At 51.2% G+C, this 16,287-nt stretch overlaps 6 protein-coding genes across 6 annotated transcripts; 1 reads left to right on the top strand and 5 right to left on the bottom strand.

The window, feature by feature from the left end:
• Window positions 1–469: 469 nt before the first annotated feature.
• On the bottom strand, window positions 470–3,792 carry Aud_005844 (putative nitrate reductase; the record flags this gene model as incomplete). Its single annotated transcript, XM_043290761.1, has 6 exons — window positions 470–1,241; window positions 1,297–1,420; window positions 1,472–1,860; window positions 1,917–2,080; window positions 2,143–3,486; window positions 3,553–3,792. The coding sequence occupies 6 exons, from the start codon at window positions 3,790–3,792 to the stop codon at window positions 470–472; spliced, it is 3,033 nt and encodes a 1,010-aa protein (XP_043146696.1).
• A 425-nt stretch (window positions 3,793–4,217) lies between these two features.
• Window positions 4,218–5,976, bottom strand: Aud_005843 (MFS transporter; the record flags this gene model as incomplete). Its single annotated transcript, XM_043290760.1, has 3 exons — window positions 4,218–4,868; window positions 4,923–5,672; window positions 5,722–5,976. The coding sequence occupies 3 exons, from the start codon at window positions 5,974–5,976 to the stop codon at window positions 4,218–4,220; spliced, it is 1,656 nt and encodes a 551-aa protein (XP_043146695.1).
• Window positions 5,977–6,825: 849 nt separating this feature from the next.
• On the bottom strand, window positions 6,826–10,271 carry Aud_005842 (uncharacterized protein; the record flags this gene model as incomplete). The annotated part of the gene is made up of 6 exons (XM_043290759.1): window positions 6,826–6,952; window positions 7,003–7,362; window positions 7,416–8,545; window positions 8,596–9,973; window positions 10,024–10,056; window positions 10,105–10,271. 6 exons carry the CDS (start codon window positions 10,269–10,271, stop codon window positions 6,826–6,828), a joined length of 3,195 nt encoding a protein of 1,064 aa, XP_043146694.1.
• A 1,070-nt stretch (window positions 10,272–11,341) lies between these two features.
• Aud_005841 (RlpA-like double-psi beta-barrel domain-containing protein) lies at window positions 11,342–12,181 on the top strand (the record flags this gene model as incomplete). The annotated part of the gene is made up of 3 exons (XM_043290758.1): window positions 11,342–11,637; window positions 11,712–11,956; window positions 12,048–12,181. 3 exons carry the CDS (start codon window positions 11,342–11,344, stop codon window positions 12,179–12,181), a joined length of 675 nt encoding a protein of 224 aa, XP_043146693.1.
• A 118-nt stretch (window positions 12,182–12,299) lies between these two features.
• Window positions 12,300–13,942, bottom strand: Aud_005840 (urmylation protein; the record flags this gene model as incomplete). Its single annotated transcript, XM_043290757.1, has 3 exons — window positions 12,300–13,290; window positions 13,390–13,603; window positions 13,693–13,942. 3 exons carry the CDS (start codon window positions 13,940–13,942, stop codon window positions 12,300–12,302), a joined length of 1,455 nt encoding a protein of 484 aa, XP_043146692.1.
• Window positions 13,943–14,275: 333 nt separating this feature from the next.
• Window positions 14,276–16,145, bottom strand: Aud_005839 (putative amidase; the record flags this gene model as incomplete). Its single annotated transcript, XM_043290756.1, has 5 exons — window positions 14,276–15,280; window positions 15,343–15,608; window positions 15,660–15,727; window positions 15,779–15,900; window positions 15,957–16,145. The coding sequence occupies 5 exons, from the start codon at window positions 16,143–16,145 to the stop codon at window positions 14,276–14,278; spliced, it is 1,650 nt and encodes a 549-aa protein (XP_043146691.1).
• Window positions 16,146–16,287: the final 142 nt, after the last annotated feature.

Here is a 16,287-nt window from a genome sequence, read left to right as displayed (position 1 = left end):
CTTGCGCTCATGGTCATGTGCTTCGACCTTCTGTATACTACGCTGGGTTAGTCAAACAACCACGGTCAATCAGTCAATCAGTTCATCAACCGGTTGATACAGCCGTTCTAATTCTGTAATGCACTGTAGGATAAGAAATGCAAAAATGAACCTATATAACTCTATTGTGTTACGTGCGTTTCAATCTGGCATAACGACAGGGATCTCCGCCGAGCGCTTGGAAATTGGCCATAACATGATGGAATCTACTGCAGACTGCCTTTATTCACACCTCACTTGTGCGGTGATTCCTCTAGATTTATGTCTATTTGACATTTACCTCTTTCTGGTACACCCAAGAATTATGCGAGCAGACTTGCTCTGAGGTTTGTTGTGTCAAGGCATCCAAACACCAAAGTACTGAGCAACTGCCGCAGTGCAACAAGGTGTCCCAAAGGAAATACCAAGACGCAAATCCACAAAGGCAATACTAAAAACCAAACAGATTCTTGTCCTCATCATATCCCCACTTCTTCAAAACTGGCAAGACTGCTTTCTGGATCATGGTAGGCGGACCACACAGAAGCGCAACACTCTTCTCTCCCGGCTCGAAGGCATACTTGTGGAGGATCTCCTCGTTCACATGTCCCTTTTCTCCCTTCCAGTCGTCGGCCGGGTGAGAAAGCACGTATGTGATCTGGAACTGGTCCGGATGTTCTTGTGCGTACTTGTCGAGTTCTCCGCGCATCAAAATATCTTCCTCGGACTTGTTAGCATCAATGGCCCTGATCTTGGGCCCGTTCCCCTGTTCTGTCCTCAGGATTCGTGCAATGAGCTGATATCCCGGTGTAATACCCGATCCTCCCAGAATCAAAGTGATGTGATCGAAATGATATGTCTTCTCGTCGACGCGGAATTCGCCAGTCCCGCGGTATCGGATCTCGCCTGTGGGCCCCTTTACTTCGACCTCCTCGCCGTCCTCTAAACAGTCGAGGATATTGCTCATTGTGCCGCCTGGTTGCGCAGAACTAGGAAAGTACGTTTTGACTACGAGGTCGAATGTGCCGTCTTCTTCGGACTCCAGGATGGGCCGGGTAGGGGTGTATGGACGAACGACAAGCCGGTCCTTGAAGTGGAAGCCGATCTGAAGATGCTGACCTGTTTCCAGACCGAGTTTTTTGTCTTTGGAAGGGAGCTCAAAGGTGTAGCACTTTGTGTCCTCCGATAAAGGTCGTTTGCGGAGGAATTTGACTGCGGTCCATCTGCGACATAGAGGTAAGCTTTTGATTGTCATGGTTTGAAGGATAAAGGACGTACTTGTGACGCTTGAGAGCGACCTCATTTTCCTCTTCTGCTGATTTCGCTTTCTCCTTGGCCTTTTGTTCGGCTTCGTGCTTGATGAACTCTTGCGTTTTCTGGGTGACGGATCCCAGGAGGCACTCTGTCCATTACGTTAGCACGCTATGATGGACGACGGAGAAGAATGTTGTACCCTCTAATTTCTGAACAGCATAATCATCGTGGATGCTCTCGAATTCCTCCGACGTGTCTTGATGAACTCGGCCCGCGTGGGCCATAATGGGCGCTTTTCCTCCGGGATGCCAGCTCAGGACACTGGTGGCATCGTATACTTTGCCGTTGATGATAATCCAGCAGTCATCGTCCGTGGTGTGTTTTTCAATCTCCTCACGGGTAAACTGTTTTTCGGGAACGGCTGCTGATCGTCGGATATCTTCCTTCTGGATATCGATCGAGGGTTTCATCCACCCATTCTCGCCCGTGCCAGCTTCAACGGGGTGACGGAAGAGCAGGTACGGCTTATTGTTATTCGGGTCCACCGCGTTTTCTGATTTGACGACATAGTGGCAGTTGTTCATCATGCTACTTGTATTCAGCAAGGATCTACCTCAGATTTACTTCCATGGCTCGACACTTACCCCTCAAGATTCCACGTCGGATTTTCCGGCTGGGTGTTCTTGTTCACATCCCAGCAACGGACGGTGATCTGCTCAGCGCGAAGTAGCTGCGTGATGTCGATGTCCACATGCCAGTGCAACCAAGTCCAGAATTTTTTGCCATGTCGCAGCGGTGCCTCGGGAAACTGTTCCATATCAACAGGCGTCAGAAAGCATGCACTACCCATCGCAGACATGGCTGACGTACCTTGCGAACACAATACAGCCAGTTGACACCACCATCGAGACTGACTTCAACTCTCTGTACCTCGTTCCCGCCTCCGTTATACGCATAGCCCATTATTCGATACTTTCTGCCCTTTCTTATTTCCGCGAGATCTATCCTCTCTCCCTGCGCCGGCCTTGCGATGACCGAGTTCAGCATCTGTTCGTTGCATGCCGTACTCGGGAGGCGATACATGGTCTGGCCTATTTCGTCAAACCGGTCGGTCACAAAGGAGGGGACGACCCGGTTATCAAAGATATGGTAATAGGTGTCATTCTCACGGTCGGTCACCCAGATCTTCTCCAGCCACTTCACACAACGTCCCCCAACGTACCCGGGAATCACCAAGCGCAGCGGGTAGCCATGGTCCGGAGGCAGGGGGGAGTCATTCATCTCATAGGCAAGGATCACATCGTTGCAAGGATCCATGCAGTAGTCCAGAGGGATGGAAGTCTCGTACTTTCCTTCGCTGAGTATCTCGGCACCTCCAAAGTTCACCCAAAGAGGCACATCTTTGTATTCGTCCATCAGCTGCAGGATATCCGCCATGAGCAGGACATCTCGCACGAGCACGCCTTTCCAATAGGCACAGCCTACGGCTGCCGGGCCCCAGTTGAACCCTTTGCTGCGCTTGATCAGATTGAGCTCCTTCCTTCGGTTCCCGTCGCACGCAATCACGGCGGGAATGTTGATGCTCTCGAACTTATCTGTCAAATCATCCATTAACAAGGTCAACGACTTGCCAGCTGAGATCTCCAGCTTGTGATTCTCCCAGAGGAGGTGAGGCACTGGGCCGTGACTGCGCACATAGTGTAGGTAATTGGGGGTAATGAGACCTGCGTCAACGAGCTCGACCAGCTGTGGCTCTCCGTTCAGCGGATGCTTTCCAGTTAATCGAATCAAGTGGTCTGTCCGTGGAACCCAGTTGTCCGGAGTGAATTGATCGGCTTCATCGATCTCCCCTGGCACAGTGGAACTCCCCGCAGGCGAATGGCCCTTTCCGTCGTTGGATTTCAACGACCGCATAAGCTCTACTTCCTGTTTCAGATAGGCCAGGAGTGCCTGCTGCTCCGGGGTATACTTTGGTTGTGAGTCTTCCCTGTCACCCTGACCTGGTTCTTCCTGACCTGACTTGGCAGGCTTCGTCTCCGAGCTGTCAGTCCCACCCTCCTGCTGCTGCTTCCCTCCTTTTTCTTGCTGCTCTTCCTTCTCTTTCTTCTTCTCATTAATCAACCACGGCTGCTCTTCCTTGATAAACTCCTCCGTCGTATGCAGCACATAGCGCCAATGCTTCGGATGCACATCCGGCCTCCTCAAATGGAAGTCCTACAAAGATAAGCCTCCCTCCATTCCTGAGTATTGACATGGAAAAAAGGATATTGATATGCTCACCTCCTGCTTTTGTAAAAAGTCCCGCACGGTAAGCAGCTCCCCCTTCTTGGCCTTGGCCCTCAGCTCCTCCGCTCGCCGCTCGGCCTCCTTCTCGAGCTCATAGCGCCAGTCGTCGCCCTCGTGCGTCAGCCCGGGGAAGCGATCATCGCGGTTGCGCACGCCGACGCGGTGACTGTGCGATTGGGTCCAGTCTGGCTCGTTGAGGATTTCGAGATCGGTTGCACCGGTGGGTTTGGGCATGTTTGCTTGACTACTCCGTGCACCAATTACTTTTAATTTCTTGGAAGGCTGGGAATGGAGGTTGTCTGTCTACCAGTTACATTGTATTTAATGATCTTGGCTTCCGCGGAGATGTGTTTGGAGAGTTCCCTATGAGGAGCGGATGACATCACGCAGGGCAATAGAGTTCTGGAGCTGGATACCGCAGTTCCAATGGACTGGTGGATGGGATTCCCATGACACGACGAAATCGATTTTAGTGTTCCTGTCATGCGGGATAGCCTGGAGGGATGGTGTTGAAGGGTGTTTAAGACCTGGTCCACGCATTGCTACCTCCCCGCTGGAATGAACTAAAGCCGCGGGAATCAGGGCACAGAAGCGGATAGCCTACACAAGAGGAAGCTAATTCCGCTGATGTCATTAGGAAATGCTTGATCCATTTCCATTCATCCCACGGTCCTAGTAAACACCGAAGACACGCCCCCCAGACTCGCGACCCCAGTCAGCACCAACCACAGAAATTCCAGGCTGGCTGCACAGGTGCTCCGGAACCGATCTTCCGGGATGCTGGCCCAAGCTGTCCCCGTCGCCTGTCCCTGTGCGCTTTCAAAAGACTGACCCTCCAGTTCCACCGCAACGCGATCCAAAAACAGCGTCCCGCTAACAGTAACAGCAAGGCACATCCCCATTGTCCGAAAAAGCGAGCACATCAGCAGCGCCGACGTAGGGTTAACGCTTCTTTCCTCCTGCTCGCCATAATCCCGTGGCACGGGCGCAGGCCGAAGACACTTTTTGAATCCGGAGAGAAGACATCCGTGCCCCGCGCCTGTCGCGACAAGGATGAGGATCCATCCTGTGGTTGGAGTGGTCGAGTTCAGTGTTACGAGACACCCTGTGCAGAGGATGAGAAGCATCCATCCGACGCGGACCAGCCAGAAACAGTGCCGGCGGTTGTCTAGGACGGCGAGCTTTTCTGTCAGGGTTAAGGTGAGGAGGGCGAGAGCTATTATCGAGGCGAGGCTGGCGGCGGTTAATGGGAGGGGAAGCGATCGGACGAAGATGAAGTATATGGTCAGGTTTTGTAGGTGGTAGAAGAGCTATTGCAATCAGCGACGAGTCAGTGTGCAGATTCGAAGACGGGAGAGACCAACCGTGAACCCGTGCAGGAAGCTCCCTGTGTACATCATCAGGACGGGAAGAGTGCGGAAATCATTCTTGTGGAAGAACGGTCGAATAGCCCAGGTCGTCTCGTATACAGCCAGCGCGAGGATCGAGGATGTTCCGACAGCAAGAGGGGTCAGAACCCGCCAGTCGCTCCAGGGGTAGCTTGTTCCTCCCCAGCTGATCCCTATCAGCAACGAGCACAGCCCCAGGAGAGTCAACACGGCGCCCAGCCAGTCCATCTTCAACAATGTCCTCGACGAGACCCCCCTGTGGCCTCGCAGGTCAATCGCAAAGGGGATGACGAGCATGCCGAGCGCACAGAAGAAGAAGCTCGAGTAGAACGCCCCGCGCCAGGCAATGTACTCGTAGAACAAGGTGCCCATGACCAGGCCGAGGATGGCTCCCGCCAGGCGGACCCGGGAGACATAGCTCGAAAAGCGTATGAGGTGCTTGTCAGGTATGTTCTCCGGCAGACAGAGCAGCGAAACAGACACGATCCCCCCTCCGCCGAGTCCTTGTATGAATCGACCGGCGACTAGCTCGGATAACTGTAGGGAGCCACCGCACACTCCTGTCCCGACTGTTGAGAGGACAGACGCCGCGACCAGAAGAGGGCCGTGACCGATTACCTCGGCCAGGATCGAAAAGAAGATCTGTCCCGTTACGCTGGCGAGATGATAGCAGGTGTTGAGCCATAGGGTGCTGCTGAGGGGTTCTCCAAACGTGAGTGATAAGCCCTGGCCGTGCGTTAAGAGGGGAGTCACTGGGTTGCCTTGGAGCTCTTACCGGTATGAATGGTATGACCATTGTCCCATCAAAGGCAACCAACATAGTCAAGATCGAGATACAGATCAGAACGAGCCATTCCTTGACTCGGGGCCTCCATTCTCTGCTCCCTGGGGCTGCCACCGCCACGGACAGCTCGACCGTGTCAGTATAGGAAAACGTATCGTCATAGTAGCTGTGGAATGCTGTGCCGGATTTGAAGTGGTCTCTGGTGGTGTTCACAGTGTACTCTGTATCAATGGATTCTACACCCATTTGGTGTGGTTGCGCAAGTCAAGACATAGATGGCGCCAGTGTCAAGTAGACAGGTGTCCTGGAGAATGATGAGAAGCTGTCCGAGGGAAATGTGGTAGCCGAAGCCAGATTTATCAGCGACAAGATCGAAAAAGACCTGGTTTCCTCATGGTGGCTTTACTGCAAAAGCATGATTAATTCTCCGCAAGGGATGCACTGGTGATACACTCTCGACATAGACAGTCGGGCGCACAGATGCTCACAGATGCTCACATGGTGGAGTCAGGATTATTTATGCCAGGAATAGAGAAGGAAGGAGTTGGAAACTTGTGTTGAGGTTGGACCCTTGATTCAGGCTCTACTGGAGTTGTCGTCCGCATAGTCTCCTGCATTCCTGATGCGTTATGCAGTCGAGTCTGCGACCACGCAGGATTTGTCGAAATTGCGCACGGTTCGTGCAAGGAGTTCGGATATGACCTAATGATCTTGTTTAACTTGAGCATGGAATGTAGGAGGCTCAACGATCGCCGTTTCGAAGCATCCGAGCAACTGCCAAGTTCAGTCGGCGTTGTAAGTCACGATGTTCTGATGCTCAAGGCATGAAAGATGACTTATCGAACGCGTCTCCAATGACGACTGACTCTCCGTTCTCACTTGCACCTTGAGCAAGTTAGCAAGCAGCTGGAAAAGATAGTTAGCACAACAGAGAACAAGATGGCTTCCTTCTGTTACCCGATCCGCAATCAAGACAATATATCTAAGAAATTGAGATACATAACATTCGTGTTCTATGCGCAAGTATTTACAGCCAAGGACGAACAAGTCGAGACTTGATAGCCTCAAATATGTATAAACAAGATGGCAATATCTTCACTCGAGCTTCTCGCGAGATGGCGGTCTCGAGAGGCGCGATTGATCTAGAGACGACTTCGTGCTATGTGCTGTGCTGACAGCATGGAAGGAAAAGTCAAGCTCCCCTACGAGAGCCTTCACATTTCTATCAAACCACTTTAGCATGTTATCAAACGTGGGGGATGTATGACTCACCTCATCAATCTCTCCACATCTCCAACAATGCATCTGGTCGAAATCTGCAGTACAGAAAACGTGGCATACCCCGGCTCTGCAATGTGCTTGATGCTGAGAATGTCTTTGTCGAGCGCTTCTAATCTCCTTGTGAAACTGTACGGCCGAGGAGTCTTCAGGTAAGGCGGCAGAGGCTGTCGGTTCGTAATACTCGCAGAGAGAAGGCACAGAACCGAGGTCACCTCGTGAGTCGTGACGCGTGCGCTGGACACCAATTTTTTGAAGTCGTGAAGCCAGTCGGAATTCGATGCATTGGGGTCATCGCTCATCTGCAAAAGAGTGTCCGCGGCATAGCCTAGCAAACTCAGATAATTAACGATACTATCGAATGTTAGCGGTGAGACACTGGCAATGAAGTGAGATGGGGGCTATACTTTTCGATCGATTGTATGATAGCCTGGTAGCGCTTCTTGGGAAACCGACCTCCGATGGGCACCTCCCACTTCAGAAATCCCGAAGATGTTCGCAAGCCATTCAACATCAACATCTGCTTAGAGAACACTTTGCCTCGCGCTTTCTGCAGTCTTCGCCCTGCTGATGTTTTCAAAGCCAGGTCACCTTCGTCGCCCCGTAAACGTGCAGACACGGTCTCGTGGATAATAGAATAATAATTCGCCAGTAGATAAAGCGAAGCTCCAAGGCTCTGGCGAAGAACTCCATGCTCGGAGATTGGAAATGGGAAAAACGTCCAGAAAAATGCCACCGCGATACCTGCGGCCACGATGGCAAGACGATAGGGAGCAAGAAGATGAATGGGATAATAGGCCTGGCCGTTAGAGGTCGCAACCTGTTGCCCAACCTTGCGCACCTGAAGCTCATAACCGATAATCATGGAAGTGGTGATGATGGTGATAATCCCGACGATTCGGAAGCGGAAATGCTTGATAGGGACATAAAACCCACAGGCGACAAACAGCCAGAGGAAGACAATCACTCCTGGTGTCTTTTGGCCTGGAATATACCAGGCTAAAAGGCTGAGAACCATCGCTATCACAGTGCCAATCAGACGAAGCACAAAGCCGAAAAGGCTCTGTCCCGCGGTCGGTGACATGCTGATGTTTATCATGATCATGGCCCAGACCAGACGTTGGTGGATGAAGAAGGTCTGAGTTTCATGAAGTAGGCCAACGATGTAGACAGTCATAGTAGCGCAAGCCACTCGAAATCCGTATGCTGACTCTGATGAACGCAGGAGCCAAGGTATTACCCTGATTTTGTCGCCAATCTTCTGAATGATGGTTTCAGGGGGCAAATGCTCTGGGTCCTTCCTGTGCCTGTACGCTTCACCAAGCTGAAGAATATGGTTCTGCGTGTGGATATCGCCCAAGTGATCGTCTTCATGAGTATCCTCCGCCTGAAGTATACTACGTAACCACTTCAATAAGCGCTTGGCACCAGGAATGATCAGGCGTGATCTTGACAGCTTTCCGGATTGGACTTTCTCATCGGCGAAATGAATAAAATCCAGTACTGTATGGCCTGTCGAGTAGAGTAATTGTTCCATCTAATTCAAGGAGTTAGCAGGAAAATTGCTCGAGTTGCTTTCGCACCTACATAGAGAAATAGATAGAGTTGTCGACGGCTCCTATCGCGGCCGACCCCGGATTTGTCGAGTAGGAATTCGTCCAGATCGGGCAAGTCAGAAGAAGGACGCTCAAAGAAATCTGGGGGTAACGTGATGCCCTTCTCCTCACTCCAGGCCCTCAGAGCGAGTCGTTTTGCCACCTTAAAGTCGCTGAGCTTTCGCTCATAATAAGCTGCGAACCCTGCTTCGCCTGGAGACGGAGGCTTCTCTGCGGACGCTTCTAGATCTGCGGCCCCGTCCGTCGGGGCGTCTTTCTTTCCGAGCGATGTTTTCGATGGTTTTGTCAGCTGCAACGATAAAGAAATGTGATCTAGGCCGCTGTCGATAGTTTCTATGATGGAGGCGAAGGGATCATGCACAGCCTTCATAATTTCGTTCCATTCGTGTACAACACGGCTGCGGATGGTGGTAGCTATGTCCGTCGCGAGCGGGTCAATGGGCTCATTCCATTTGTTGTAGTCCGACAGCCGCTGGAAAATGTCCACAATAAAGCCGAGACCTACAACTGGAATCATCACCTGGCGTAAATGTCTGAAGGTGGCTTGGAGATCGTCAGGACCGAGCTTTCCAATGGCGAACTCGCGCTTCGCGAACGTTAAGTCCGCGTGCAGTTTGCCATGGAGGTCCGTAAGCTTCTGGGCCGCAGTTCGAATAGCTTCTGCTTCTGGGCTATAAACCTTGCCCTTCTTGGAATATTTCTCGACTGTCTCGTCATATGTCTCGGCCCGGCCAAACATGTCATCACGCTCCAGACTTTCAAAGTACTTTGTATGAGCCTTGAGACCTGCGCGAAGGCTTCCGATATAACTTGCCATCTCTTTGAATACAATATGTCTTGAGGTCACAGGATAGAGGAACAGGGAAACACCCGTGCAGATTCCCAGCCCGATCAAAGATGCTTCGAGCAAGTTCCTCACCGATGCAATACCGGCGGCCATGGTGGGAAGCCGAGGGGCATATGACGCGGTGATATTGGCAATTATCGCATAGATGATCACCGGAAATTGGAACTGTTGATAGTGGGCGCGAAACGAGTGCACCAGGTATATCTGGAAAAACAGCAGCACGCCACTCACGGCAGAGGCGGATGAATTGTACTCGTTGGTTGTCGGATCCGAACTCGATATAGACGCCGCGTCCGCAGCAGTCTGTGTATTCTGTCGTGCCTTCACGCTGCAGAACATCATAAGTAGAGCAAAGGCCGTTGCGATACAGACCGCCAGCACATCCAAGATCATCATCTGGATGAATTTGGCCCGTGGCATGATGGCAAATCCGAGAACAGAGATGATCGCTATGAGATAACCTGTAGTGGGGAACCGTGCCGCAACAGAATCCGCTTGAAACCTGTTCGTTGTTAGAGCGATGTAATGTGTGGGACTGAGAGCATTTCTTACATGGCTATGGCAATAGCAGGTGGTAGAGCACCCCTAACACCTTGTGAGTTTCAACACGTAGAGCCAATTACAATTACTCACTTCATCATCAAGATGACCGTTTGTCGATCCAGATCCAGCCTGGACCATCCATTCTTGATCATGCGGAAAAGGTTCCATTTCTCCTGCTGTTTCTTCGTGTCTTGCTCATCAGTCTGTGAGTACTGTGAGGAACTTGCCGACTGGCGCGAACTGACTCGCGACGCCATGGTAGGATCAACGAGGTCAGTCGCACCCCGCGTTTCCCAATCAGTGGACCGTCGGAAGTAGAGAACTCGAGGTCTCACTCTCTCAGTAGACTGGGGCCGATCATCGGCATGCTCAAGTGATCAATGGATACGTCCAATAAACGCAGGACAAGCTGAGGTCAATTCGTGAATAACAATTACACGACTCTTGCAGAGATCCCTATAAAAGTGACGGGACTCGGATTAAGGTTTTTGGTTGGAACTCAGAGCGGGAGATGTCCTCGACAGTCTGGGCGGAATTAGATGATGGCCTTCGACAGTGGGCCGTGTAGCTTCACAAATGCCTCGGATCTGCGGTTCTGCAGAGAATCGCTTGGCCTCGTCAGAACCTTCTTTTCTTTTCGATATACTGTGTACCTCTCAGACGCTGATCAACGTCAAAGTATTTTGTCACCTCGATGACTGATGATTGAGAGACATGATCTTTTGATAATTAGATAAGACGTTGGTCAGTGGGTGATGGTAGGATCCGGGCAATGATGCAAGGAACAAATACTGCTCTGTGGGTCGCACTCGTGGCTTAGTAGTTCTCTCCTTGGAAAGTTGGAAACAGATGATGTTATCATGTTGTATCTATCTGTTTGATGTTCTTATTCTGATCATATTCTTCTGTAATGATGAATTGGGACTTTGCAGCCCAGACTACTCCGTACTTTCCAGCCTTATCGTGGAGAATTCTCCGATCGGAGAATGCAAGCAGGAAGCAAGGGAACTCCTGAGGGACAACTGGCAACCACGAGATCTGTCAGTCAAGATGATCTTGACGTTTTTATCGGAATGTGAATGTGAATATAAAAATTTTTTGAGCCCACTATGATGGTCACTTTCTCCTGATGCATATCTTGCTAGATATTCAGTTACAGTGATGATCGCTCTAATCCTACAGAAATGCAGCCAATCAATTGGCGTCTCTGGTTCATTAACCCCTTAATTTTGATCTCCAGAGACAGGAAGCCGGCTACCACACCTCCACGCGATGATGGTCTTCCGACCTGAATGAACTCATGAAACCATCAGTCGACGTCGTCGTCATGTCTACCGACGTGGAGAAACTTCCCCCGCATTTGTGTCAGGATGCTTCGCATCTCCCTTTTGCGGGGGTCGCAAAGCGGAAGCCCGTCCCTGTCGCAGAGACTTCTCCCGAGCCAGCAGCCATTGCGCCGAAAGAATCTAGCGTACAACCTCCCACCAAAGCAGCTTGGTCGAACTGGAACTGGCGACAATTCTCGAAAAAGAAGCGCCTGATAGTCACCACAATTGCAGTCGCGGTTGTCTGTCTCCTTGCTCTGATCATCGGCCTTGCTGTGGGATTGACCAGGGGGAAAGGGTGAGTGCTTGTAACGAGTGTCACATATCACTCGCATTCTATCTCATCAGGAGTATCGACTGACCAAGGCTAAGCCACTCAAATCTTCCTCTTCCCACCTCCCATGGTGGTCCCTATTCGGGAGATTTGACCTACTACAATCCCGGCCTCGGCTCATGCGGCATCACCAGCACAGACTCGGACATGATTTGTGCCGTCTCGCATGTTCTGTTTGATGCTGCGTCGACGGGGTCGAATCCGAATGCGAATCCGCTGTGCGGGCTCAAATTGAGGCTTCGTCGGGGTGACACCAGCGTTGATGTCAAGATTGTTGATCGATGTATGTTTTCTGACACTTTTCATATCTAATCTCTTCTTGGCTGCGATACTATGTGCGCGGATGAAGACTCTAATAGCTAACATGGATCCAGGTGTGGGATGTAAAGTGAAAGATTTGGACGTGTCGCCCGCTGTCTTTGAGAAACTTGCTGATCCCGATCTTGGTCGGGTCACCGTTGAATGGTCGTGGCTGGAAAACTCTCCTGTGGCTTCATTACAGTCATGACAGATGAGCCATTCGGCTTGCTTTACCTTCTTTATTTGTTGGCACTACTTTTGATATACCCATTATGACTGCTGTACATGACTGTCTTTTATTCACATAATTGATCTATCGCTTCTACTCAGTATTCTGGCCAGTCAGGATCAATCTGTTCACGCCAAGCGCGAAACCCTCCATGTATATCACCGATGTATCTCTGTCCGCCCAGATCGAGCCCCAACTCTTTCAACCTCCGAACTGCGATCTGCGAGTCATTTCCAAGACGACACACAACATATATAGGGTCCGTCGAATCAGTGGAGACTACGTCTGCTGGAAGCCAGGACGGTAGCGAAGGTTGGGCATTGGCGTCTGCGTTCGTCGTAGGACTTGCCGCTGACGACAAAATGGTCGAGATGGGGATGTTGATGCTGTTTTCCAAATTACAAATGTCGAATTGCACCTTCTCTCTCACATCAATGATCGTGGGCTCCTTGCTTATGCTGTCTCCGTCTTGCAACACTTCCTTGGGATGTTTCTTTCTGAAGTCAAGGGGCGAAATACGTTCCGCCGGCGAAAGAGTCGCTTCCAGGCCTGCAACGCCACAGAAAAAGACATAATCGGTAGATCCTGATTTGAGCGTCTCTAGTGTCACGCTGGCATCCGCAGAGCACACTGCACAATTCGCACGACGAGCGCGGAGCCTGATGGTTCGAAATGGGGGGGTCGAGTATGCGGAGAATATAAGCAGAGATGGGGGTGACGCGATCGAATTCGCAGCTGGAGAGGTAATAACCTTGATTGCCTCAAGTGCTTGAAGAACCCCCATTGTGCCTACAACTGGGCCGAGGATCCCGCCGTCAGCACAGCTGACAACGCTGTTCGCCGGTGGCGGTTTCGGAAACACGCATCGATAGCACGGTCCTCCGCTCTTGTCTCCCACCGGCCGAGGAGGGTAGTTCAACACCATGAGCTGTCCTTCCGTCCGTAATGCGGAAGCAGAGACCAAGGGCTTCCCGAGCAGCACAGCTGTGTCCGAGATCAAATACCGCGTCGCGGGATTATCCGTGCAATCAAGAATGAGATCGTAATTCTTGAAGATATCCGGAGCTTCTTGAGGCGTGAGGTGTGCTCTATATGGTACGTACGTAGGATGGGGATTCAGCCTGAGTCGCAGGAATCAACCAGTCAGTACCTGAACACATTCGGCGGGGGTTTGCGATTGAACTAACTCTCGCAAATATTCGATCGCGCTATCCACTTTGAACTTTCCAACATTCTTGCTCCTATGCAGAACCTGCCGGTGCAGGTTCGAGCTTTCGACAGTGTCTCCGTCGACCAGGCCCAAAGTTCCCACACCTGCTCCAGCAAGGTACAGCGCTGCAGGACACCCCAGTCCACCAGCTCCAATAATGAGGACTCGTGCGGAGCGAAGCTTCAATTGCCCTATACAAGTGATCAGAAAATTAGCGATGCCATAAAAACAAGCCGGCGCAGAGGACTGTTGTTTTCCTAGAGCAGCTTAATGCACATACCTTGCAAACCAAGTTGGGGTACAATCATTTGTCTTCCATACCGCTTGTATTCCTCGCCGAGCAGTGGCCACTTCCTTGTCCCATTTTCACTCCTTTCGTCGGCAGCGATTGTTGTCGAGGTATCTTGAGCCTTGACTTCGGCGGCTGCTTGCTCGGCCGTTTCGAGCTCGCGTTTCAGACCTGCAAGCTGGGCCTCGGTGGCAGCGATTTGAGCGCGTAAGGACGCGCACGTCTGCTCTAGATTCTCCATAAAAAAAAAGGCCAGCAATGAATGTACAGGAATAACACTTTGCACTCCGGCGCTGATCCAACCGTGTTTGAAGTCTTGACTTGGCGCATCAGATTAAAATCCCCCGCGAGAGGAGCTAATCTTATCATGCCGACCAAGAACTGCGCTATTCCTTTCTGAGTAATCTCCAACATCCAAAGAGCACGTGCCTTGGAGCATATACATGGTTCATGGATTTCTGTCCATTGTTCTTTGCATTGTCCTTGATGATAGTTAGATCGGATTTTGTTCTTTTGCAATAACTTTCTCTCTACCAAGCATGATGTATATACTCTGTTCTTGACCGAAAAATCATTACAATACGCTACTCAGGTCACTTTTCGGTTCAATGTATCTTTGGAGCTTCTTTCTCGCAAGCGTCCGCTGTTCGAAGGCATAGGCCATGCCTATTAAGCTCTCCTCGCTCCATTTGGGTCCAAGAAAGCTGATTCCAAAAGGGATACCAGGCGCCTTTTCAACCAAGTTGCCACGTGGATTGTACTCAATGGGTGTGCCCTCGGGGAACGACCCAAGAGGGACTGTGATTACCGGTGACCCGATGATAGCTGGTATGTCGTCAGCGAGAACTGTGGGAAGAATGACAGCATCGAGCTTGTTGCGGGATAAAGCTCCTGTCAACCCTCCTTCTTCCCCGTAGTACAAGCTCTGCAAGTGCAATTGCCAGAACTCGGGAGATGTGTTGTTGAGACCTCTGTCAAGCGCGAGATCCCAGATGCCTGTATCACGAGATGGATAGTCCTCTAGTGGCGAATGCTGAATGAAGCGCCGAATGTCTTCCAGATTATGAAGATTATTCGGGTTGGTCTTTAATTTGGAGAGATATGATGCGATATTGCTTATGAAATCCGCAGCCACAACAGTCTGGGGGATCGAAGACTTGAGGTACTCGTCGTAGCCTGTGAAGTTCGCGTCCTCAACGATTGTCGCGCCTGCCTCGGAAATCACGGAGACGGCGGCCTCAAATGCAGACACTATCGGCGCACTTGACGCGCCCAACGTGTTGATGACGTTGCGGGGTATACCGATTCGTTTCCCTTTCAGGCCAGACAACTTGCAAGCTGCGACGTAATTCGGGAGGCGGTTGCCAAATGGAGATGCCAGGGTATAGTTGTCATTTGTATCTGGACCTGCAATCGCTTGCAGAATCATTGCCGCATCTTTGACAGTCCTGGCCATCGGCCCGATTGTATCCTGGCGCTCGCTTATGGGGATGACCATGTATCGTGATGTCAGACCGACGGTGGGCTTGATGCCGACAATATTGTTATTCTCGCTCGGGCATAGAATGCTTCCACTTGTCTGATCAATCCTCGGAATTTAGCATGCAATTCCATGGGGGCTCTCTAGATGAAAGTCATTACCTCGGTACCTAGGGCTGCAAGGGCAAGGCCCAAATCGGCTGCCACGCCGCTGCCGCTTGAACTACCGCTGGGATCCTGCTTAGGATAGTAGGCTGCATATGTCTGGCCTCCCTGCGCGCTCCAGCCGGAGGATCCATTCAGTGACCTGAAGTTCGCCCACTCTGACATGCTGGTCTTGCCGAGAATGATGGCGCCTGCTTGTCTGAGCTTCTTTGCAACAGTTGAATCCGCAGCCACCTTGGCGCCAACAAGTGCATAAGAGCCAGCTGTGATCTTAGTCAGTTATTGAGTTGGGATGTCACCGCATACAATCTTACCAGCTGTCTCCGTCTTGTCCTCGGTGCCGATGCTGCCTTTGAGAAGAATGGGAAGGCCATGCAAAGGTCTGCCAGCTGTCAATGAATGGATTTCTCGCGAAGGTCTTGTTATGGCTCACCCTCGTACGAGTCCAGATTTTCTCTCCAAGTCAAGCTGCCGAGCAATGTCCCATGCGTCCGGGTTGACCTCGAGGACCATGTGCAGTGTCGAGTTGACCTCGTGTATCCGGGCCACATACGCCTAATCCCTTCATTATCATCAATGCCGGGGTTTATTGGAGAGGGAAATGCACCAACATTGACCAGGTCGACACTGGAGAAGCAGCCTTTAGCGAGCCCCTCCTGGAGCTCGGCTGCTGTTGCTTCGATTAGAGAGGGGAATACACATTGACAACCTGTTGTACCATCCGGCGAACTTCTAGAACTTGATGCAGTGGTCGCAATGTACAGAAAGGGCGCCAGAGACCATTTGTTCCAGTGGAACATGGTTGTTGAAAAATAGGCTAGCACAACCCCGAATGCCGCGATAATCAATGCCGTTGTGGCCAGGCATATACCTCTTTTCAGTTTATTTAAATAGCCTGTGGAGATCATCTTCCAGGGTGTGCCGACTGCCGAGTTAGGCAGA

Source organism: Aspergillus udagawae (assembly GCF_001078395.1).
Source record: "Aspergillus udagawae IFM 46973 DNA, scaffold_4, whole genome shotgun sequence".
Lineage (NCBI taxonomy): Eukaryota > Fungi > Ascomycota > Eurotiomycetes > Eurotiales > Aspergillaceae > Aspergillus > Aspergillus udagawae.
This window is presented reverse-complemented; position numbering and strand designations above follow the sequence as displayed.